Source organism: Amblyomma americanum, chromosome 6 (assembly GCF_052857255.1).
Source record: "Amblyomma americanum isolate KBUSLIRL-KWMA chromosome 6, ASM5285725v1, whole genome shotgun sequence".
Taxonomy (NCBI): Eukaryota; Metazoa; Arthropoda; class Arachnida; order Ixodida; family Ixodidae; genus Amblyomma; species Amblyomma americanum.
In genome coordinates, this window is record NC_135502.1 from 2287444 (window position 1) to 2311630 (window position 24187).

The window sequence follows — 24187 nt, forward strand, 5'->3', positions numbered from 1 at the left end:
CCCAGACTACACAAAAGGGTTCGTTGTTCAGTGCGATGCTAGTGAGCGAGGCATGGGCGTTGTACGGTGCCAACGGGAAAATGGAGAAGTGGAACACCCCGTCCTTTATGCTAGTCGTAAGCAGGCGTACAGCGCCACCGAGAAAGAGTGTGCGTGTCTCGTGTGGGCCGTTCAGAAATTGTCATGCTACCTAGCCGGCTCGAGGTTTATCATTGAGACGGATCACTGCCCTCTCTAATGGCTGCAGACCATCTCTCCCAAAAATGGCCGCCTCCTGCGCTGGAGCCTCGCTTTGCAACAATATTCCTTTGAGGTGCGTTACAAAAAGGGGAGTCTCAACGGTAACGCCGATGGCTTAAGTCGAGGCCCCTAACGTGGGAATCCGCCTCAAAGTTGTTTGTTACTGATGTTTTCTTCCTGAGGCAGGATTTTTAACATATTGTTTAGTGTTTCAAAGTGATTATGTGCTTTCTAGTGCAATTTTCCAATTTGTGGACGCGTTCTGAGTGCTGCTTGACTACTGTAAGGAACTAGGCAGTAGTATAAAAGGGGAAAGAGCCTGGCAGAGCTTAGTGAGGGTTGTCTCGTGCTTGCTGACTGAGCGGTTGCGTTTCGGCGTAGTTCTAACGCTTGCTGGGAACGAGCACAACAATGGCAACTCTCCCAAAGTCACTTTGCAGTGTCCTGTGTGATCCTGAACCTGAGAACGAGGCCTTCTCTGTGCGCTGCGCTCAAGCAACGTCGAGGGACGATCGGTTTCGATTACGAGCATCATCGAGCGACATCCCTCCGGACAGCGGATGCAGTCCCCTGACCATCGGGATCTCCTTCTCCCGGCGGGGCGGTCTGTTACGTTTCGCCTACGACGCGCGGTATAGCCTGCGTGGATGCAACGGACGCCGGGGCTTCGTTCAAAGTGGCAGTCATTTTGACCCGTTCATCGCTGCCGCAACGCCTCCCGCCAAGCGCGTCCAGGCAGGTTTCAATGCCACGTGTCGTCGTGTGTGCGTGTGTGTGTGTGCATGTTGGTGCCCACGCTTGTCAAAGCGCGGCAGCCGGGGAGAGGAGCTCCCCAACTGGGAGGCGAGGAGGTCTGACCGGCGCCGGCCCGGCGGACGCGCACGTCACGTCTGAACATGAACGAGCGTCGCCGTATCGGGCGACTCATCCCAAGCCGTTCCTTCTTGCCCTCGACTCCGAGGGTATAAAAGGCAGCTGCGCCGGACGCCAAAGAGAGACTTCGATTTCTTCCTTCGAGTAACGTGGTCGCCCTGACCGGCTGCTCTTTTGCGATGCCAGAATAAACCAGTTGTTCTGTTGCCAGTCGACTCATCCTTTGCCGGGACCTTCGGATGTTTCCAGTTGTGCCCCAGGCCGCCAGGCCAACGCTACCCTTGGGGCTTGCAACCCATTTGCAACATTGGGAATTATCTCGGTTATTACATGATCTATTTGTGTGTCTTCTATCTGTTTGTGTTCTATTGCCACCACCCTCTTGCTGATTAGCATGGCGGTGCGACTGCCCTCCTGACATGTGTAACCCCTGAGTGTCGGGGTGTTGTTTGTTTCCCGTAGTAAGACTAAATCTGATGGGGTTCCTCTAGAATATATGTATTGCTGCAGGAGACCTTGCTTGCGTGCATATCCCCTGCAGTTCCATTGACATATCTCTAGTTGCTGGCGTCGTTCTGCCATATTTGGTTAGCATTGCTCATACTGGGGGTTTCGGTGCTGAACCTGCGCTCATTGAAGAGCCTGTCCCTGGCATCATTAACTGTTCTTTGTGTAGTTTGACTTTTTATGTAATTTCTAAAGCTTTGCTCTTGCATAGCCACTTTCTGCTGTGTTTGTTGCATTTCGTTGCGCATTTCCTGCATAAGTTTCATTATCGTGTTATCTGTTTCTGTATTTTGCTGTGTGTTTTCTTCCACCTGGGTTGGTGGTGGGGGGGTTCTTATTGGCACGAAACCTGCCCTGTTCTCTTGTTTTTCCCTAATTATTTCGTTTAGTTGCTTTCTTAGCTGCCTCGTCTCCTCACGACATTGTTCCAGCTCGCGTTTAAGGCTGGCGTTCTCATCCAATAATCTTTGGTTTTGTGTGTTTTGTGTATTGTTTATGTTGGAGTGTGGAGCAAAGAGCGATTTGAGAGGACCGTCTCGCCAGCTCACCTGTGTGCCGTTGCCATTTCTCTTCTTTTGTTGCTGCCCCGGCTGCTGCTGCTGCTGCTTGCCCGTGCTGCCCAGGGGTGGGAAGGACTCGTCTCGGTCGTTCCCCTGGTTTTGGTTCCAGTTTCTGCCCCGGCTGCGGCTCCGTGGCTTGCTTCAGTCCGGATCTCTGCTTTCGTCTCCGAACCATCTTGGTCTTCTTCCCCGGCTGCAGCTTCGACTACGTCAATTCTGTTGTTGGGGTCCCCATCGCAGCTCACTCGCTGGTTTCAGGCGCAGCTTACAGTCCTTTGCGCCCACCGCGTGGTCGCCTCCACACAACATGCATTTAGGCGTGCACTGGTGTGCTTCCGCTGAGTTTTGGCACCCGCACTGTCTGCAGGTCCTGGCTTCTGGGTTCGGGCAAATGTCCATCCGGTGTCCTTGTTGGCCACAGGTGTAACACACTTGCCTCGTTGGCCGGTGTGGGTAGCACCACATTTTCCCGCCGTGATATATCACTTGTTTCGGGAGGGTAGTGCCGTCGAAGGTGATGATGGCTGTGCTTGAGCTGCCTAGCATTCTGGCCGCCAGGATCTTCACCCCTTGCTTGCTTAGTCTAAGGTTGGCTTTAAGTTCTCCTGGAGTTGTCCCAGGGTCCACTCCGTGGATGACACCGCGTATTGTGTCCTCTGGTGCTGCTACGTGGGCGTTGACCGCGTAGCTCTTGTCTCCGAACTTTAGCTGCATGATGTTCCTGATCTTCCGGGCCACCTCTTCGTTATCAGTGCTGACGATTATAATATTGGATCCATTGCGTAGCCGTACGATGAAGTCCCCGGTCTTGCAACCGTGCCCGGTGGCTTCCGCCGCGGCTCATACTACTTGGTGTGTCTGCAGATCTTTAACTGCGAGTCCCCTCGGTCGGAGAACTAACTTGCCTTGGGGAGTGGCGGTAGCCTCCTCCTCGGCGCTCCTCCTTTCTCATTCTTCCATGGCGCAGCTGGCGTCCCATCTGTTGTTGCCGCCTTGTCTAGGGAAGATTCGTTCCCTAGGTTCGTGTTCCCTAGAGCCTGTTGTTTATCCTTTCTGCGTTGCTGTCTTCTCTGCATCTTTGGTCCAATGACCACCCAATCTAGTTCGGTTTCGCCGTTGCCGACTACCTGTGTGCCTTGTATCGTTGGGTTGCTGCTGCCTTGAGTTAGACCGACAGCATATGTTTAGCCTGATCATTTGGAGAGAGCTTGTCGAGCTGCAAAAACAGGAATTCCCCGCCACCCCGGTGGGGCCCTTTTTCTTACGAAGCGAGGTGCGTTTGCTTGGAAGAGTTTTCGTGGTTTCCTGTCAGTCCATCTGTCCAGTGCTGTCTGGAGAGGAGGGGCAAGGGGAAACACCTAAAACATGTAATGTGGGTTGAGGACTTAAGTCTCCCTTGCCCCTCGTCACCACCACGCCACCCTCCACCTCTCAGATAACTCCGCCGCTGTCGTTCTCATAGAAAGGACGTGCTGCAGTACCAAACAGTGCCTCCCATTCGACTTTTCTTTACCGTGATGGTAATTTGGGTGGGGGAGAATGAGTCTGACAGCAGATGATGATGACTCTGATGGCAGAGTCTAGGCAGGAAAGGAAAGAAGACGTCACACGTGCTTTTGTCCGCGTGCCGTGGGGCATGGAATGTTCACTGTTCGGGCTAGGGTTGCGGAAGAGTGAAGGGGGAAGTTGGAGAGCTGGACACAAAGCCCGGTCTCCGGGGCCCATTCCTGCCTAGTGGCTGCGCACCCTCGCGCGCGCTCAACTGAAAAAGTAGCTCAGACTGGCCGCCGAACTTTCCAGAAAGAACTAAAAAGATGACTCAGAGGTGACTGAGGGCGTGTAACCTTGCCTGCACTAAACCTCCCAGAACAGATGATTGCTCTTAGCCAATAGGAAGACGAGACCGGAATGGGAGAAGGAGTGAGTTTGTACGAAAAAGGATGGAATTTGTACAAGGAACTCTATGCGTATGTGAACTCCTGCTTTGGCGCTAGTAACAGACAGACGTGGCACGTGTCTATGAAAGGAAGTTGATCGCGGGCTGCTATTCAGCCCCGAGCCGCCGGTTAAGCTTGCATAAACCTGCCCGCTGAGGAGTTCCCGGGGGACGCACCACTCTCGGCCAGCCACGGAACATCCAGGCAGCATGCGCCAGTCATTGGGACAGCCACCGTTGGACACCTGCGGTCGCGTCGGACTGACAAAGTGCCCGGTGCTGTGGTGAACAATTAGCATCCATTCATGCGAAAATGCTCGGTCGGAAGCATCAAAGTGGTGCGTCTAAACGAAAGGCGAAATTAGAAAGAGAAGAGCATGAAAAGAAGATACCAAACATGACAAAGTACCCACTGAATGCAGCTTCTGCGGAGCAGTATGATCGCTCTACCCAGAGTTCGTGTTGAACTCCCAATAGTACCGACTGTGCTTCTGTGGAGGACTTGCAACTCCATCACCACGGTTCCCTGGCAAGAAGCTTTGACTCACCTTGGTTGTCTGGATCCTGTGAAAACGGTGCCAACCTCGGTCGTCCATATTTCTGAGCAACCGACGCTAACGGAGCCCTGTTCCCTGCCAAAGAGCTCCAGGTGTCCGGTCCGCCACACCCGATTTCTACTACTGCTGATTAACAGCTGCCAAACCTCCCCGATGAGCCTCCTTCTACTGAGAAGCTCCAGGAAACAACACTCCAAGAACCGACTCACTTGTTTCCTGTTAGTCTGGCTTCAAAAAATCATGTTCCCACCCACAAAGTGTGCCTCGAGAGGACGAACGAGATGGCTTCTCATTGCGGCAACAGAGAAGTACAGACACCCCCGCAGCAAGAGGTGCGTTATGAGATTCTCCGAAGTGACCCTGCTAAATGGCTGGACGTTATTACTGACAGCTTTTGGAGTGTATGCCTTGAGAAAGGGCCATTGTATTTTCAAAATCGGGTAGAAAATTTTCCGTCTACCGAAAGGCAATACAAAACTCAGAAACGCTATATGTCACCCCCTCTTTTCGTGTGAAAGGCTGTAAATGGGGAGGCGTACGAGCAACACTGGTTAATGTACTCGTAGTCCAAAGGTTCCGTTCACTGTTTCATGTGCAAACTATTTTCGATTTTAAGCAACCCCAGTGCTTTCACCATGAACAACTTTCCTGATTGGAAAAGAGCAGAAGAAAAGGTTTGCGCACATGAAAATAGCGTCGAGCACTGCGGAAATGCGTGGCAGCATGGCTCGTCCGCTCTAACTCGAGCAGGACAGTTGACAAGGAGCTGGTTAAGCATCTTGTCACTGAGACCGCTTACTGGACAGGGGTGTTGAATCGCGTAGTCATCGTAGTTAAGCTTCTAGCTGAGCGCAACCTAGCATATAGGGTCTGTGAGGAGATTTTTGGTTTACCGAGAAATGGCAATTATATGTGAGTGCTTGAGGCCATTGCCAAGTTTGATCCCTTTCTAGAGGAGCACATCAAACGCTATGGGAACAAAGGAAAAGGTCACCCATCGTATCTGTCAAAAACCATTTGTGATGGATTTATCGAGCATATGGCAAAGGCTGTCAAGGAACGTCTCGTTGACAAAGTGAAATGCGCAAAATACTTCTCTTTAATTGTTGATTCGACTCCAGACCTTACTCACGTTGATCAGCTGTCAGTTGTTTTACGATACTATTTAAATGGGAAAGTGTACGAACAACGCTGGCTTGGATTTGTTCCAATCGAATTGCATACCGGTTTGTATCTTTTCGATACCGTGATGTCCCTCTTGACGACCAATGGCATCTCAATTGATGATTGTAGGGGCCAAGCTTATGATAATGCGAGTAATATGTCAGGAAAATACAAAGGACTGCAAGCTCAAATCAAACACCTGAACGAATTGGCAGTCTACGTCACGTGTGCTAATCATTCACTGAACTTAGTTGGTGCGCGTAGCATACACGGTTGCCTTGAGGCTGTCCAATTTTTCATTGTAATTCAAAGACTGTATGTGTTCTTTGTTGCCTCACCTAAGCGATGGAGGTATCTTTTGGACAGCATGGGCGGAACTGGCCAGCAGCTTGTTTTGAAAGGTCTCTCTGAGACCAGGTGGTCAAGACACGCTGAATCATGTAAGGCCATTCTGAAAAATTTCAATGCAGTCTTGTGTTGCCTTGAAGCTATATCAAAAAACGAGGAAGAAAACAGTGACACCAGGAATGAAGTGCACTCTTTCTTCAAGAAAATGACAAAACTAGAGACTGCATTCATGCCGATTTTTGGAGTGAATTCTTGGAGCGCTTTGACAAAACGAGCGCAGCACTTCAGAAACCAGGTCTAGACAGGTCAACTGCTGTAGACCTGCTCAGCTCTCTAGAAGGTTTTGTTAATTCTTTGCGACCTCTCTTTGATACCTTCGAAGAGAGAGCACGCACGCTAAGTACCAATCAATGTTATCTGGATGAGGGCAAACACATCGTTTTGAGTAAGCACCTGGACGGAAAAAGCGATAGTGCACTACAAGGTAGAAAAAAGTTTATCGTAGAGACCTACAATGTTGTACCTGACAGTCTAGACTGCTTTGTGAGTGCGAAAGGCTGCCTACACCGAACTCCACGAAAGGTTCGGATTCTTAAAATTGCTGACAGATGTTGGGAGCGAGGCCTCTCTGGCACAGCATGCTGAGAAGTTGGTGAAAACCTACAAAACTGATCTGGAGCCAGCATTTTGGGCTGAAATCGTTCAGTTTGCGAACTTTCTGCACAACTCTGTGTGCCAGGACACGAGTCTCCTGGGAATAATGAAGTTGCTGGACGAAAGAAAGCTTATTGATGTGTTTCCGAACCTTTCTATTGCTTTTTGAATGTACTTAAGCATACCCATAACAAACTGTGAGACCGAACGATTGTTTTCCAAGTTGTCGCTGATAAAAAATCGCCTTCGTTCGAGCCTCCTTGACGACAAGGTGAACTCGCTTGCTGTCATGTCCATTGAAAGTGACTTCCTCCACGATCTATCCTTCGAACAGACTATATCTGATTTCGCCAAAGCGAAGGCACGAAAGATGCCATTTTAAAAGGAGAGAAATATATCAATTTATCCACGGTTAACACATTAAACTCAATTATGAAAGCAAGAGTTGGACGAAAACTCGCCTGGTCGGGTTGAATCATAGAACATGACATTGAAAACGCCGACCACAACAAAGAAACTGATGTTTCGTCCCTCTGACCCACAAACCACTTGACCTCGAACTCTTCTGCACCAACGGTTTGGCCCCCGCCCTATACGGCCTTCCCAAAGTGCACAAGACTAGTATGCCGATGCATCCGATCGTGGACTACAGTTGTTCCCCACTCCACAGCTTCTCTGGTTACCTTCATCGCATCACCTCGCCTCTTGTGGGTTGTGGTTCGACACACGGACGAAATTCGACTCAGTTCATCGAGAAGGTAAGCGACATATCACTGGACGACAACTAGCTGCTAGTCTCGTTTGACGTCAAGTCGCTTTTCGCGTGCGTCCCTGTTGACCTTGCCGTACAAGCCTGCTCTTCTGCCCTCGAGTCTGCCAGATCCTTTCCTGAAAGGACCCCTATTGACATTCCTGACCTCTGCAGACTCGTACAGTTCTGCCTCAGCAACACGCTTTTTGTATTTTATCACATTTGAACTCCATAGAGGACACCATTGAGTTCACCACCGAGGCTGAGGCGAACGGTGCATTGCCCTTTCTAGACGTCTTGGTAAAATGCGATAGTGACAAACTATCATTTAGCGTTTTTAGGAAACCCACCCACACGGGATGTTATCTCAACTTTAGATCCGTCCACCCAGCCTCACATAAGAGATCGGTTGCTGCCACCTTATTAAAAAGGAGCCATCGCATTTGCAGTTCTCCCGAAGACAGGGCAAACGACTTTGATATGGTGCGGAAAGAACTTTCACGCAATGACTACCCAACATCTTTCGTGGCATTGGTCGAAAAACAGCTTTGTCGACCAGAACGTGAAACTGCTGTGTCTTCCCTCCTGAAACGTGCTGCTGTTCCCTACACCCCTGGAATCAGCGAGGCGTTGGCATGCATTCTGCGCAGCTTCAATGTTGACATTGCCCACGTTCCGACCAGAAAACTGCGACATGCTTTGGCCAACGTAAAGGACGTTCTTCCAAAAGAACAATATCCCGGCGTGGTTTACAGCATTCCCTTCTCCAACTGTGACTTCATCTACATTGGCGAAACTGGCAGCTTCGAAAGGCACCTAAAAAATCACAAAAACAACGTTAAAAACAGAAAAGTGAGTTCCAGTGCTATCGCCAAACACTGCATATCGAAACAGCACATTATCGACTGGGGCAAGGCACAAGTTCTTGCAGCCGAAAAGAGGAAATTCCCTCGCCTTTACCTGGAATCTTTGATTATACAAATGACCTCTCACACCTTGAACCAAAACTGCGGAAATCTGACAACTGCTTGCGCACGCTCCGTGGGCCCCCTTTTCAAGCATACATAAGCTCGCGCACCCGCTTCTCGTTTTTTACTGTGAACAAGGCTCCCGTATGGGAGCTGAAATGTCTTTTGTGTGTTCTTTACTTTGTTGTGGTCGGCATCTTCAATGTCACGTTTTATGGTGTTTGTGTTGCCTTAAGTATTTATATATCTATTGCATATTTATAGAGCAACGTGTATAACGATCACTGCAGTCTGATGCTTGAATTTTAATAAAGAATGTTTTGGATACAACTATGCATCTCCTCACGGGATTAAACTTAGTGATGCAAACAAAGCGTAGCTTCAGAAGGATGGACATCTGAGCTGTGTTGTCTTTTATACGTTCTTGTTCGTCTGGAGTGCACTAAACTTTTCCTTAAAGCCTAGCGTTTGCTGAAAACAGAATGCAGATTAATCACAGAGTGGATATATGTGTTGGTGTTTACAACAGCACGCGTTTCAAGCAAGTTTTGTTGTTTTCCTTATAATAATAACAATAATAATAATAATCCCGTTGATCGCACTTTGTTCTTCTTAATTTGGTGAAATTAAAATGAAACATGGCATATTTCCAGTAGCGTAGCAGGCGACAGGGGGGGGGGGGGGGGGGTCAGTATGGAGAAAGGGGGCCTGCATGCGCATTAGCCCAGGGCCCCCATTTTTCTTAATCCGGCCCTGACTGTATTCCTGCGAACTTAATCTCATCCTCCCGCCTAACTTTCTGCCGCCCCCTGCTATGCGTGCCTTCTCTTGGAATCCACTCCGTTACCCTTAAGGAACGTCGGTTATCTTGCCTTCGCATTACATGCCCTGCCGAAGCCTATTTCTTCCTCTTGATTTCAACTAGGATGTCATTAACGCGCGTTTGTACCCTTACTCACTCTGCCCTCTTCCTCTGTCTTAACGTTAGACTTATAATTTTTCTTTCCATAGTTCGCTGCATTGTCCTCAACTTAAGCAGAACCCTTTTTGTTAGCCTCCATGTTTCTGCTCCAAGGTGAGTACCGGCAACATACAACTGTTATATACCTTACTCTTTAAAGATATTGGTAAACTGCCATTCATGATCTGAGAGAACCTGCCATATCCAGTCCGCCTCATTCTTATTCTCGTTGTTTCACTCTTGTGATTCGGATCTGCCACCACTACCTGCCCTAAGTAGACATATTCCTTGACCACTTCCAGCGCCTCCCTACCAACCATAAAATGATGTTCACTTCAGAGACTGTTGAAAATTACTTTGATTTTCTGCATATTAATTTTTAGACCCACCATTTTGCTCTTCCTGTCTAACTGAATCATCATGCTTTACAGTTCATATTCTGAGTAACTTAACAAGGCAATGTCATCAAATAATCATAGATTACTAAGGTATTCTCCATTAAAACTTATCCCACACGGTTCCCAAATTAAGTATTGGAATACTTCCTCTAAACAGGTGGTGAACAGCATTGGCGTGATCATGTTGTGCCTGACGCCCTTCCTCATTCGAATTTATTGCTGACTTTATGGAGGACTATGGTAGCCCTGCAGTCATCGTAGATATCTTCCAGTGTTTTTACATATAGTTCTTCTACACCCTTCCGCAATGTCTGCATATTAAAGTACCAAAACTAAAAACCCCATTGTGGTGCCCATAATACTTTCCTGTGTTTTAGCAACCATTTCGACCAACGCGAAGCAGTATCCGCGCCTTGGTGGCAGCACACAAGTAAAAGTATTTTTTTCTGGATATCCCACCATAGTATGCCGGAGGCTGATGTGATTTTTGGCCCATCAGGGATGGAGCTTGCTGGAGGCACATCAGTCTTGGAGTCGAGGAACTTAAGTTTGCATACAAAAAGAAGAGATTCGGAAACAAAAATGATACCCGTCACGTGGTTGGACCAAACGAGCGTTTCTATGGCCCAGTGCCCGTTCGCTACAATTTCCCATGCTGCGGTCCGTCTAAAAGCAAAAAGAGAGCAATATCTGCAGTTGTCTTCAGCAAAGTGGGAAATTTGGGCCGGTTGGAGCATAGCGACGAAATTAGAGCAGAGGAACGTCGATAAACACTTGCTTGTTAGTCAGCGCTTCGTTTGTGTCTGCCCTCTCTGCCTCGTCACTGCTCGGTTCTCACTTCGTTATAGACTTATAGTTGCCTCGTCTGCGGCTAGCCGGGAAACTCTGGCAGCACCTTTTCACTCTACTTCATGCAGCCCTTGGGATGAGCGCTTCGAATATCGCCATTTCTTCGAAAAGCGAGACGGCACTTGCCGCCAAGTCAAAAGAAGCATCAATAGTGCGGCGGGGCTGCCTAGAGCGGCTCGGTCAACCCTCTCGGTCAACGGAGCCCTCGAAGCACCCCGCTGGCGCCCGGTCGCGCCTCTGCAACTTTCAGTGGCTCTTCAAGAAGGCCAGAGCTGTTCTGCCGATAACGGCGGTGCCGCAACATCGTTGCCGCAACATCGTTGCGTGTTGCCCCGCCTTTGTCCTGTTTTCCGGTCGCCGCCGCAACAAGCGGGAGGCAAGAATGCATATCGCGCGGGTATTCATAGGCAGCATACTGCTACCTCGGTTCCTGGCCTGCTAAAGCGGCGTACAGCGCATTTCGGAGATTGGCGGGTCCAGGGAGAAAACTTACTGCACTGGCGTAACCATCCCCAGACGATAGGCTGATGGGCTCGGCCCTTGGGTCGTCTGAGAATGCCGACGGCGCACTTTTGAAGCCGACAAGACGGTACGAATGCGCACGGCTCTGCTCTCGCGTTACCGTGCTCTTGGCCACGGTCGCCTCGAGCAGGGGGGCGGACACCGGAAACGAACAGGGCGCGAACGCTCCAGGGCACCTCCGAAGCTAAACGCAGCCACTCGCCTATACAAAGCTGCACATTAATGTTTATATTCACAATCCTCGAAGCTCATATCCGGCGGTTACAGTTCTACCCTCCAATCAGTCTGTGCACGAATGTGAAGAAAATTGTTTGCAAGCTGTCCATAGTGAGGGCGCCGATCTGAAGCTTTAAAATGACCAGCACGAAGCTCGAAAGGAGGCAACTGAATGCTTCTGTGATGTGGCAGATTGACTATAGTACAAGCGACGACTGAGTGGTGTCGTGTGCTTCGTACTGCACTTAACAAAAAGACATGGACTAAATCTGGTCATTGAAGCCTGCTGCCATGGCTATGAGTCGCCACAAAAAACGCCTCAGTTTCTCTAGGATAACGGCAACCGACATAATGCCCCTACACGTATACCTCAGCTTTCATTTACATTTAGTAATAATGGTCTCCTCGGTATGCACGGAAGGAAACACTCATCGCCAACTTCTTTTCGCAATAAATTGGGCTTGTCTCTTTCCCGTATATTCATTTCATGGACAATCCACTTTATGGACACTTTTTGACGGCGACAGACGTGTCGATATTAACGGGCCACGATTGTATGAAATTGCGATCCAGAACAAGGAAGAAGAGACTAGATGTTATTCGGGTGGAGATAAAAATAAATAATATTTACATCTCCTGTTAATATTTATCGAAAGGGAATAAACGGAAGTATAGTATACGATTCGAAGGGGAAGACTGCGAAGAAACCTAAAAAAATGTCACTCTTGGACTCGTTTTCTTTTTCGTCCAATCAGCAGCTCTATCGCCCGACCTTAGGCAGCCTCTACCCCAACGGGAGAGACGCGGCCGCACTCGTTCCAAGAAAGATAGAAGGGAGCGTAGATACCTAAAATACATTGCGGTGGACTCGGGGAAAGCTAGGAGCGAGCCGCGGCATCTGTTTTTCCATGCGAGGTAACCGGACGCCAAGCGCCACTGCTCAGCGCCGTAAACTGCGCTTCGGAAGGGGCGCCTGTCGGAGTAAACTGCGAAAGACCTTGACCTCAAAATCTGACTTTATCGAATGACGACCTCAATCAACCTAAAACTCACGTGTGAGGTTGAGGTCCGATTTGCTGACCTCACTCATAAAATTTCAAGCTGTCACCGACCTCATCTCAACATCATCACACTCCTTGAGGTTGAGGTCAACCTCGTGAGGTCGCGACCTCATGAGGTCGCCCACTTCTGCTATCCGGCGGGCAGGTTGTGATTATACTGCAAGGTCACGTGACATAGGTGGCCCACCTTCCTCCTAGGTTGCTCTCTGGGCTCCAGCTGATGGGGTCATGCTCGTGATTTTTCGCTCACAACGCCGACGCCGGATTTTCTGGCTAACGGCCGGGGCCTTTAACGCTAGCGCGTTAGAAAACGGCTTGGTTAGTTATAAGATTCGCTGATTTGTCGAGAGTGTGATGACGTCACAAGGTCACTTGACATATAGCACAGTGCTGATTGGTCTACGGCGTGTGTGGCGTCATAACACCACGTGGCATGGCTGAGTTCTCTAGTCCGCTAGGAAACACCGTGTGGTTAGTCATAAAATTCGCTGATTTGTTGAGAGTGCTGACGTCACGGGGTCACGTGGCATACCCGAGCGTGGTTGCGGGCTCGGCAGTAGTTGGTAGCTGCGCTTGGTTGTGTGCTGTTGGAAGTGGCGCTCCAATCCCACCACTGCCACCAGTCCCTTCGGGGGCGTGAGATTGAAGCGCCACCTCCAAGCACTCAAGAAGACATGATTGAGCATTAAAAAGGAGCTCCCTTTTAATGCTCCTCCTCGATGCTCCTTTTGGGATGCTCCATTTTGCGTCCTTCATTGTGATCATTCCTCCTGTAATAATGTAAATAAACCCCCAAGTCTCCTTCCTCCTATCATCCAACTCCTTTAACTCGTCGGCACTCCTGTCCTGGTGGTGGTGGCGATGTTCGAAGCAAGCGTCGTTCATGACCCGTGGATCCGTCGAGAGCGACTCCGAGCCCCTAATCCAACAGTGCAGACGTGTAGACAGCTCCGCGTATCAAGTTAGAGCGGAGCCAGAATCAACGCCGCATGTGTACGTACCGCAGCGGAAAATCCCCGCAAGCGGTCTTGGAAATGTCGCTGAAGGAGGAGTATCGGCGGCAGCAGTGCCGGAGAAGCATGCAGGCCGAATGGACTTCACACTTTGATACTATCGCGTTCTCAACATGCGAATTATGTGTCCCTTAAGTTTTTTTCTGGACCTTTTCGTTGAAAAAAAAATGGGGCTCAGCATGTTTCTCCTAAGTAAAATTTTACGCTTTAGGGGAAGGGGGTGGGCGGCGTCCCTCCTCCTTATGAAGCCACCCGTGGACATTAGTACAAAAGCACAGAGTGTGGCCTACCAGCGTGCAGGGCATTCAGAGTTAGCCCCGTCATATAGTGTTGACACACGCGAGCGAAGTCCTGGTACTTTTCGCCGTGTATTTGTGTTGTTGGGCTAGTTGGTTTGATTCCATGCTTGCAGGACTCAGCGCACAAAAGCGCTCCGCTATCACTGCTCCGTCCTGTCGACCTTCTTGGTCCTATGCTTCCTTTTTGTATGCTGAGTCTTGCAAGCTTTGTGTAGCCACCTGTTTTGCTGACGCGGACACAGCCGATCTTGGGGACAAAGTGACCAAACCAGGAGCCAGTGCTCAAAGAGACAGAGTGCGAGTTGTGTGTTCATTCTACAGCAGGTTGTGCCTTCTGTATTGCTGAGATGTCTTGCTTTCCTGCAGTGGACGATTCTGACGAGTACGAGTGCGCATCCGTCCAGACATGCCATAGCCAAGACGTCAAAGCTGTGCTCTGGCATCGTACGGAAGAGGTGAAAGAATGCTGTCGCCTTGAAACACCGGTTGTCTCCAGAAGCTTCTGCAGTTCAGAGTGGATACTGGTCAAAAGAAGTCTGGTTATTCTCGCACCCGAAAAAAGTTTGGACTGTTCTTGCCTGCCGTGCAAGTTTTAAGCAGGAGAGGCCAGGGTACTGCATGCCGTGCATCTTCCCCACAAGACAAAGCATGGATTGCGCCACGAACGCTGTGCACGCGGCGTAAAAACGACAGCATTTGACCGCTTTTTAAACTTTCTGAGCGCTTGCAAACGAATCTTTCTTTTCGCTTCGTGGGGCCCGGTACTTTCTGGTTTAATTGACTTGCTGAGCATGTGTTGTTTAGTGTACGCCGCTGCTCTACGTGCGAGCAGTTTGTGCGCAATAGGTGGTTTTGCATTAGTTGCTTCTGTACAAACTTCCCACAGACGACCGGACAGCGTTGCGTTTCACGACACAGTAGCTCCAGTTGGATGAGGCGCCTTTTATGTGGCCATTGCAGCGTTCCCTACAGCTTTCTTGTGCAGGGCACGCGTGGTGAGCAGCACATGGTCTCATGCCGCAGGAGCTGGTGTCCGCTAGCTACGACAACAGCGTGCGCGTGTACGCCGAGCAGCTGGACGACTGGGAGTGCGTGTGCACGCTCACCGAGCACGAGAGCACCGTGTGGTCGGTGTGCTTCGACGGCCGCGGCCACCGCCTCGCCTCGGCCAGCGCCGACGGCAGCGTGCGCATCTGGAGCCGCCTCCAGGGGTCGGCCGAGGCCCGCTGGAGGTGCGAGGGCACGGTGTCCACTCTGCACCCGCGGCCCGTGTACAGTGTCTCCTGGTGAGCGCTGCAGGACGCGGCTTTGCCTCAATTTCACTGCACCTAAGTGTAGCATCCAGCGACCACAGCCGTCACAATACTCGCAGGTGTCCGCTCACGGGTCTGCTGGCCACGGGATGCGGCGACAACGGCGTCCGCGTGTTCGTCGAGGAACAGCCCGGCTCGGGAGAGCCCTCGTGGCGGCTAGCGTGCCACGAATCGCACGAACAGGACGTCAACTGCGTTGCCTGGAACCCAGCCTCGCCGGGCCTGCTCGCCTCGGCGGGCGACGAAGGCCGGGTGCGCATCTGGCAGCTAGAGCCGCCGCCGATGGTCGTCCAGTAACTGTTCTGTCAATAAACGTCCCGTCCGTGTTTGTATGGCCTTGACCTTGATCGTTGCGCTTACTTGCAACATATCACGACGTATCGATGCGCTAAAATATAACGAGCTGCTGCAATGGCATGGAGCATACGTCGCCAGCATCTATGATAGCGCTGTGCTTGTTACGCAAACAGCCAAGTAGTGTTATTGCGGCTTTCACAATGTTCGCGCGGCCGCCGCAGCAGCATTGGACGACCCCTTGTGACCCGTGAATCGCGAATTACGCGAATTTCCGTCTGTACCTGCGAAAGCGTGCCAGTGGACACGCCCGTGAACTGCGTGAAGTCATCGAGTGTGAAAAACGAGTGCCGACGTGGAGCGCGACGTACAGGACCACTGCCGCACGTTGAATTCACCCATTTCGAGGCTTGTCTTGCGCACAGCAAGTTTTCCCGCAGGCAAAGAAATTAAAGTGGTGCGAGCGCACAGTTTTTGTAGCGATAGCTACACTGGGCTACCAGTCGAGTATTTCGCGGTACATGGGAGAGGCCAGTTGTGCGCATGCGCCGTTACCATAACAACCGAAGAGGAGCAAAGTGCGGCGTGCGCTTCGCCGTCGCCGCGGCCGCTCGCCCGCTCCACCGTCAAAGCTGAGCGTGACGTCACGCGGATGAGCAGTGGTGCGCATGCGCCGATACCATGGTAACCAGAGAGACCCCACAGCTGCGCCGCGTTCTTCGCCGCCTCGCCAGGCGCCGCTCTATCACCCGAACACCGCGTCGAATGCGCAGGATTGTATATAAAAGGCAGAGATGTAGTGGGCGTCTGTATCGCAACGTTTGACATGCATACAGAGGAGTCCAGCCGATGCTAAACGGCGGTATAGACAAAAGAAGATTAACTCTTCCTATCCTGAGGTTGTCGCCTGGCGGTTGGCTTGAACCAAATAAGAACGCTGGAGTCTGTGTGTACGTGAAACAAGGTAACACCGCTGTCAAGACATCTCCCTTCGATCGCGGTGAATAATGAAGCCTGCTGTGTTCGGGTTCTGGAAAGCGGCATTATCATCCAAGGAGTCTACGTGGCACCGGGAACATCCCAACAAACACAAAATCTCCCAGAAATATCCCATCAGGACATTTGGAACGTCCTCAGGAGGTTCTCATTTTTCCCGAAGACGTCCAAAAAACGTCCCCAGAACTAGCCGTGTCCAAAAAGTGCGTCCCAGGGACAGCCCCTACCCGCCGCGGTGGCTCAGTGGTTAGGGCGCTCGACTACTGATCCAGAGTTCCCGGGTTCGAATCCGACCGCGGCGGCTGCGTTTTTATGGAGGAAAAACGCTAAGGCGCCCGTGTGCTGTGCGATGTCAGTGCACGTTAAAGATCCCCAGGTGGTCGAAATTATTCCGGAGCCCTCCACTACGGCACCTATTCTTCCTTTCTTCTTTCACTCCCTCCTTTATCCCTTCCCTTACGGCGCGGTTCAGGTGTCCAACGATATATGAGACAGATACTGCGCCATTTCCTTTCCCCAAAAAACCAATTAAAAAAAAAGGGACAGCCCCAAAAGGTTAATGCTCGATTTATCGACTCTGGCTGAATAAAATTATTTCTTCTTTTTCATGCAGACTTCAGGAATCTAAGCGCACATATGTGCCATAATTCAGGCACATGCTTACGTTACAGGTGGTGTAATATATTTGTCAGCTCGCGTGAATGTTTGCTGGCTAGGCCATTCAGACATACCTGTTTACATGAAATGTGCTTTACAAGGTGAAAATTTGGGCTAGTTGGAGCATGATCTTGTGACGGGAGCAGCGCAGCACGATACAAATAGAGAGGCGGGACACGACGCTGAATAACAACCAGATTTTTAATGCACGTTCGTCGAATATATCCCCTTCAGGCGCGAATTAAGACAACAAGAAGGAAAATTGTGATTCCTTCAAATATTGCCTATAAACAGCAACCAAAACTGAGTGGTATGAAAAAAAAAACGTGTTTATTGAGTCAACAAAAATTTTTTTGTGATGTGTGCATTTGTACACAAGGCGCCTCTAGGCCGTAAAGTATGTCAACAGCCTCTCACACAGGAAGAACTATTTCCAGATGCTGTAACTCTTCACAAGTACTTCAGAATGAATTTTCAATTCCTATCAGCTTGCCCACTTCGATTGCTTCTACTTTTTGGTATGAAATTCATAGTAACAATCCTTTGTGGCACTTAGGCAGAGGAAAACTCCGCATTTGCGACAGCAAACTCGGGACTTCGAAACATAGCCTGTGTTTCGGCACCTTTGCGGGAAGTTGGCATTCATGTGAATTGGCCAGTGATTGTTTCCGTCAAACCTTGCAGAGTTTGTCGGCATAGGCATGCCGATATTTGACTTTCGGGCAGCCTTTGCAGAGCTGGTGCTTGGTCTTCCCCTCTTGTTGGGTGCAATCCTGTTGCTTGCAATCAAGCTCCTTGCAATGTCGGACTGAAACGCCATAACATCCTTCATATCCTTTTTTGGCAGTCCCTCTGCGTTAGCATCGCGAATGTACTCAAGCCAGCTGTTACAAACTGCAACGGAAAGGAAGTGAGAGATTACCCTTACTGGTCATTTCTTCGTCTTTGCACGAAGGGGGTAGAGCGACATCAAAAAGTCCAACTCGTCGACGCCACCCAAAAATCGATTGTACTCGGCGATTACCTGCGGGCAGTTGATGTCGACATGCTCCTTTGCTGCTTCACTCCATCTCTTCACCTTGGTGATCGTGCCTAGTCCTACAACTGCAGAGATCATGTTGACTGGACAATTGTCGTGCCAGCGAACAGTGACCACGTGTTCCTTTTCAACAATCTTGAAGTCGTAGCTTCCGCGCCCTCCCTTCTTCAGCTCTTTTTCGCTTTTCAGCTCACAGCCTAGAAGTCTGTTGGCCCTAATCGTGCCAGACGCTAAAATTCCAAGCAATTCCAGCTCTCGGAAGAGCGTCACAGAAGAAAAATAATTGTCCATGAAGCATCTCATGTTGAGACCATGCGGGAGCGCTTCCGCAAGCCGCATCACAACCGAACCACCAAGGCCCAAATGTGAATGGTCGTTGCTTACGCCAGTTCCTTTCCCTTGATAGAGCTCAAAGTCATGAGCCATGCCGTCTGAACTACAGCGGACGAATACTTTAAGTCCTTCAGGGTTTGGCTTGTTCTTCACAAACTGCTTAGCGGGGACCCTTCCTGTGAAGGGCACCATTTGTTCGTCAGTGCTGCTTTCTGTGAGAGGTTCTAAAGCGAGACATCGACATCTGACGGCATCAATGATTGGCGCCACTTTCCAAAACTTGTTCTTCAGCGGATCCGGAGGAGCATCGACGTCAGTAACATGCAGTGCTGCTCGTAGCTTGAAAAAGCGTTTGCATGTCATTGCATCTGCAATGCAGGGGATTCTTGTGTCCTCCTGCCAATACATTCGGATTCTCGGAAATTTCAAGATTCCCATTCGTATCATAATGCCAATAAAGACTTTGATTTCTTCCGATGTGGTATTTTAGCTCGACTCCATCTCTTTTCAGCACATAAGTGTTGGTGAAATGTGCTAGATCGTCAAAAATGTTCTTTGGAAAGTACTTCATGAAGTACCCAAGTGGCTCAAGTACCGCTGATCCGCGGTTAGGAATGAAGGTGCATTCAGTGTTTACCGGCGAGAATTTCTTCTTAATCCACTTCACCACGGTTTTCTTACTTTTCGTTGGCGGTGGCCCCACTGGCTGCACATTCTCTTCATCATCACTACTACTACTGATGGTGTGGTCTATTATCAAAGAATCTTCATTTGAAGTTGCCTAGAATGAAATGAAAAAGTTTAAGAAATATATCGGGAGATGTTTCAAACTGCTTTCGTGTATTGCCAAATCTTACTAACCAAAAATTCGGGTGATTCTTCGAATTCATCGTCCGAGAAGTCCCCATCTGAGATGTTCCCGTCGGCTATTTTGGCGAAAAGAGCTTGAGCAGACCTAGGCTGCGTTCCAATAGTCCCAAGTAGACGGCTACTTAGACGTCTAGCCGGACAGCCGCCATCTTGGGACGCGTTCCATTTCTCGGCGAAGCAGTCTTATGAGACTGCTTCGCCGAAGTCCACATCGATGCAGGCTAACTTGCTGTCTAAAGATGGCGGAGCTGATATACGCGGATGAGCGAGTCGTGCTCTAGCAGGCGTCGAACTGTACACGGAGTATAGGAAAGGAAAAATGTGAGTCATTCCATTATGTTATTTGGTACGCAAACTAGTGGCTAATTAATCTTCGTGGACGTGCGATTCCTAGCAGGGAATCACGCAGGAGAAAATCGTGCAGTTGAGAGCTTTGCTACAGGAGCGGACGCTGTAGGTCTGTTTACGTGATCCGGCATCTGACTATGCCGGATCTTAATTAGCACCTTGATTTTAGAGAATACTCGTCGCTGTCGTTGGTTTCCTCGACGGGCGTTAAGACGGCTGGCGTGACGGTTAACAAATGTGTTCTTCTGTTGCTGTATTAGTTGCATCAACTCTTTCGCGTGCATTCCTTTTTATCTCTACACTCTCAGAACAAATAGACCGGCATGTTGCGAATTGATTTTAGTCTTTGCAGGATTAAAGATCGCTGCTGTATTTAGGTCTCTCGCTGTCTCCGAGTGCCACGTACGGCAGACAGCAGGTTTAATGTCACGTATGTGTTTTCCTGTTGCAGTGTATATTAGCCGTATCGCATTTCGCGCATATTGATTACAGTCTTTCGTATTCTTTCTTATGTTTACAGGACCGTCTGGACGAACACGTTCGAGGAGCATGTGCAGTTTAGCATCAATAATAAAAGAATAATCGCATATCTCTTTAGCGTCGTCTTCGGAGAGCGACCCCGTCTGCTACAAGTAGACTGACCGATAGGCACATCCACCAGTCCGGTTTACGCGCAAAGTCATTGCAGAAGAAATGTGTAAACTTGTTGAAAACACGTTTTTAATTATCGTTATTGCTCAGTTTGTGAAAAATAGTAGTACAACTGTTCATAAGCTTTAGTTACATTATTATGCCGCGAGGCGGCGTGAGCAGTAGACAAGTTCCAATACATGGACATGTAGACTGCTTCCTAGACGTCACACTAGACGTCTTGTTAGACGTCTAGAGTATTGGAACGCAGCCCTAGTCGATGCTTTTTCCGGCATACTGAGTGCTCTCTGAGACCTATAATGTACAATATATATATATATATATATATATATATATATATATATATATATATATATATATATATATATATATATATATATATATATATATATATATAATAAGTTCACCATTACTAGTTAAAAAAGAAATAAAATACAAAAACACGTTATCTGGTGAGGCAGCCTTGAGGCGCCATGTGTACAATTGTACACAAGGATATTTCACTGCCTGGCACAGAGCCATCTTTAACAAAAACCGCAAAACCTCTCGCTTGCGATAACCCATAACCTTCTGTGTTAAGCTGATATGAACACCATGTTCGTAAATATTTTTTACACGCCAAAAATAAAAAAAATTCCAAAGCACTCACTTGCAGATCCGTAAAAGGTGGAGGCGTCCATCTTGAGTGCTTATTTGGGCCTCAGGTTTGGTGCGCAGTAACTAGATGGCGCTAGTTGTCCATTTATAAGGCATGTATCAATGATCACGTGGGGTGTCAGCTTGTTTGAAACAGGGGCGGGAGCGCAAAGTGGCGGCAAATTTGATGTGTACAATTGTACACACCGCCGCTGAAGGGGATATACATCTCGCTCGTATAAGAAGGAAAAGAAAGAAGCATGAAAAACGCATAAGATGTACACGTGATGAAATATTAATACATCCCACGCAGATAATCAATTTCTCTTTCACGAAGCGCTATTGAAGGTATGCAGACGCATATGTCGCTCTTTGGTCGGATGTTGAAGGCTTCTTCAATATTCCTGGTCCGTTGATCAAAATACGACGGGATTACCTTTGTGTTGATAAGCTGCGGAGCGCGTTCATGCTGTCTGCAATGTTTTGCTAATTCACTGGTGATGGCGCCCTTTAGGCATCTTTTGTGCTCTCGAAGCCATTCATTCAAACAGCGCCCTGTTTGCCTGTTGACCAATGTAGGCGCGTCCGCATGACAGAGGTATTTCATAAACTCCGCTTTTCACACATTTCACATGTTTTTTCAGGTGTTTTTTCTTGCATTGATTTTTTTCTTTGCTCGCTGTTGACTTTGGCGCACAGGCTTCCTAATTTGTTGGGTGCTGACATGAGCACTTTTACACCAGCTCTTGCTCTTACCCTTTTGAGACTGTGGGAAATGCCATTAATGCAAGGTATGACCGCGTATGGTTTCCTTTATTCTGATGTGGTTGTGACGTATTTTCTGCCTTTAGGTGCTTGCAGAATCCCTTCTGCGACACTGGATAGCAGTCTGGTCGGGCAACCTGCTGCTTTCAGTCGACGGTTCTGGGTGTCAAAACTGCCTTGAACCTCATGGTGACAGGATCTCGTCAATGCGGCTCTCATTGCTGTTTTCTTTTTTCTACCCCCGCTTGATGATCTTGGAGTGCGCAGATGTGTAGGGGAGCGGTCCCTTCTAGCTTCGTGGTCCGTACCGCCAGCATATGTGAGCGCCTAGAAAGGCTAGCGTCAAGTCAAGAAATCGCATAACGTTGTTTTCTGGGAGTTCACTTGTTATTTCTAGTCCTAGTTCTTCCAGTCGTTCTAGTCCTTAGCAAAACTACCAATGAGAGCCGCGTTGACGAGAACCTGTCATCATGAAGTTCCAGGCAGTTTTGACGCCCAGGACAGTCGGCTGAAAGCAGCAGTTTACCCGACGAGACTGCTATCCAGTGTCGCAGAAGGGATTCTGCAAGCACTTAGAGGCAGAAAATATGTCACAACCACATCAGAAGAAAGGAAGCCGTACGCGGTCATTCCTTACATTAATGGCATTTCCCACAGTCTCAAAAAGGTAGGCGCAAGAGCTGGTGTAAAAGTGCTCATGTCAGCACCCAACAAATTAAGAAGCCTGTGCGCCAACGTCAACAGCGAGCAAAGAAAAATCAATGCAAGAAAAAGCACCGGAAAAAAAAACATGTGAAATGTGTGAAAAGCGGAGTTTAGGAAATACCTCTGTCATGCGGACGCACCTGTATTGGTCAAACAGGGCGCTGTTTGAATGAATGGCGCTTCGAGAGCACAAAATATCCCTAAAGGGCGTCATCAGCAGTGAATTAGCAAAACATTGCAGAGAGCATGAATGCGCTCCGCAGCTTATCAACACAATGGTCATCCCGTCGTATTTTGATCAACGGACCAGGGAGATTGAAGAAGCCTTCAACATCGGGCGTAAGAGCGATGTATATGCGTCAGCATACTTTCGATAGCGTTTCGTGACAGCGAAAATAATTATCGGCGTGCGTTGTCCTAATCTTTTACCACATGTACATTTTATGCGTCTGTCATGCTTCTGTCCTTTCCTTATTGCACGAGCGAGATGTATATATTCGATCTAACGTGGATTAAAATCTGGTTCTTAGGGTTGATTCCCTCCTCTCTCTTTGTTTCGTGCTGCGCTGCTCCCACCACAAGAACATGAAATGTGCTAGAATTTTACACCACAAAAAAATATTAATTCAAAAAGTCGCCCGATCCCGCCCATATAACAGGAAATGGCAGCGCAATACAGATGTAATAATAATAATAATAATAATAATAATAATAATAATAATAATAATAATAATAATAATAATAATAATAATAATAATAATAATAATAATAATAATAATAATAATAATTGGTTTTGGGGGAAAGGAAATGGCGCAGTATCTGTCTCATATATCGTTGGACACCTGAACCGCGCCGTAAGGGAAGGGATAAAGGAGGGAGTGAAAGAAACAGATGTAATTTCAGTTTATTATATGTGCTCTTTGCATTTAAATGAATACAAACAGGAGACGCATATATATGCACCATTTAACACGCAATGTACGGAGCACTACGGCACCAGCAAATAAGAACGGCCAAAATTTTGTCTAGCTCTGAGAAATCTGAAAAAAAAAATGCAGCAATAAAAACATAATACAGGCGAAAGTTGATGCACCTTATGCAAACATTCAAAGGGTAAAAAAGCATATATGCACACGCAAAAGCAAACGCATGTAAAGAACAACCTGGGTGCCAAAAGAAAAGACGATATGGGCGTACGATACAGATACGCGGTTTCAGGTTACGGATATTCTGCAGGGTGAAACCTCCCTCTCGCTTTGCCTCTCGCACGAGCCTCGGAGTAAGCTTGAGCGTGTTATCAAAACAGGAAGAAAAAAAATTAATTCTACGAGGCGAAAATAAAAAAAAAAACGAGCACAAACCACATACCTTGACGACGTTGCCAACAGAAACCCGGGGATGAAATAAAATGCTGCAACTATATATATGAGTTCAACGCAGCCTTCTGTTCTGCGCCTTCTCACGGCACAGCGAACGCTCAAACACACGCCTTACATCCTCGTTACACCCCCTTTTTATTTTCTTGTGACTAAGTGTGGGGATAAGACTGCTTGGAGCCGGATGAAAAGGGGGGACGTCTTGCGGTAGGAGCCCTGGCTCGCCGCACCCATGGTACAGGAGTCCACGCGTGCGGCACAATACGGCGTGGGAGGCGAGATCAAGGTGATCAAGGCACAATTAATCCGGTGGGGGTGGGTTGGGAG

At 48.7% G+C, this 24187-nt stretch overlaps 1 protein-coding gene and 1 long non-coding RNA gene across 2 annotated transcripts in view; both read left to right on the forward strand.

The window, feature by feature from the left end:
* The window catches only part of Ciao1 (cytosolic iron-sulfur assembly component 1), a 33464-nt gene extending 17942 nt beyond the window's left edge, over positions 1 to 15522 (forward strand). Inside the window, exons 3-5 of the mRNA XM_077668267.1 lie at positions 14244 to 14332; positions 14901 to 15163; positions 15250 to 15522. Coding sequence (XP_077524393.1) covers positions 14244 to 14332; positions 14901 to 15163; positions 15250 to 15487 — 590 coding nt within the window. The 3' untranslated portion in view covers positions 15488 to 15522. The remainder of the gene's footprint in view (positions 1 to 14243; positions 14333 to 14900; positions 15164 to 15249) is intronic.
* Positions 15523 to 19498: 3976 nt separating this feature from the next.
* LOC144094516 (uncharacterized) lies at positions 19499 to 20460 on the forward strand. The gene is made up of 2 exons (XR_013306506.1): positions 19499 to 19700; positions 20248 to 20460. It is a non-coding gene; the product is annotated as an uncharacterized LOC144094516 (long non-coding RNA).
* Positions 20461 to 24187: the final 3727 nt, after the last annotated feature.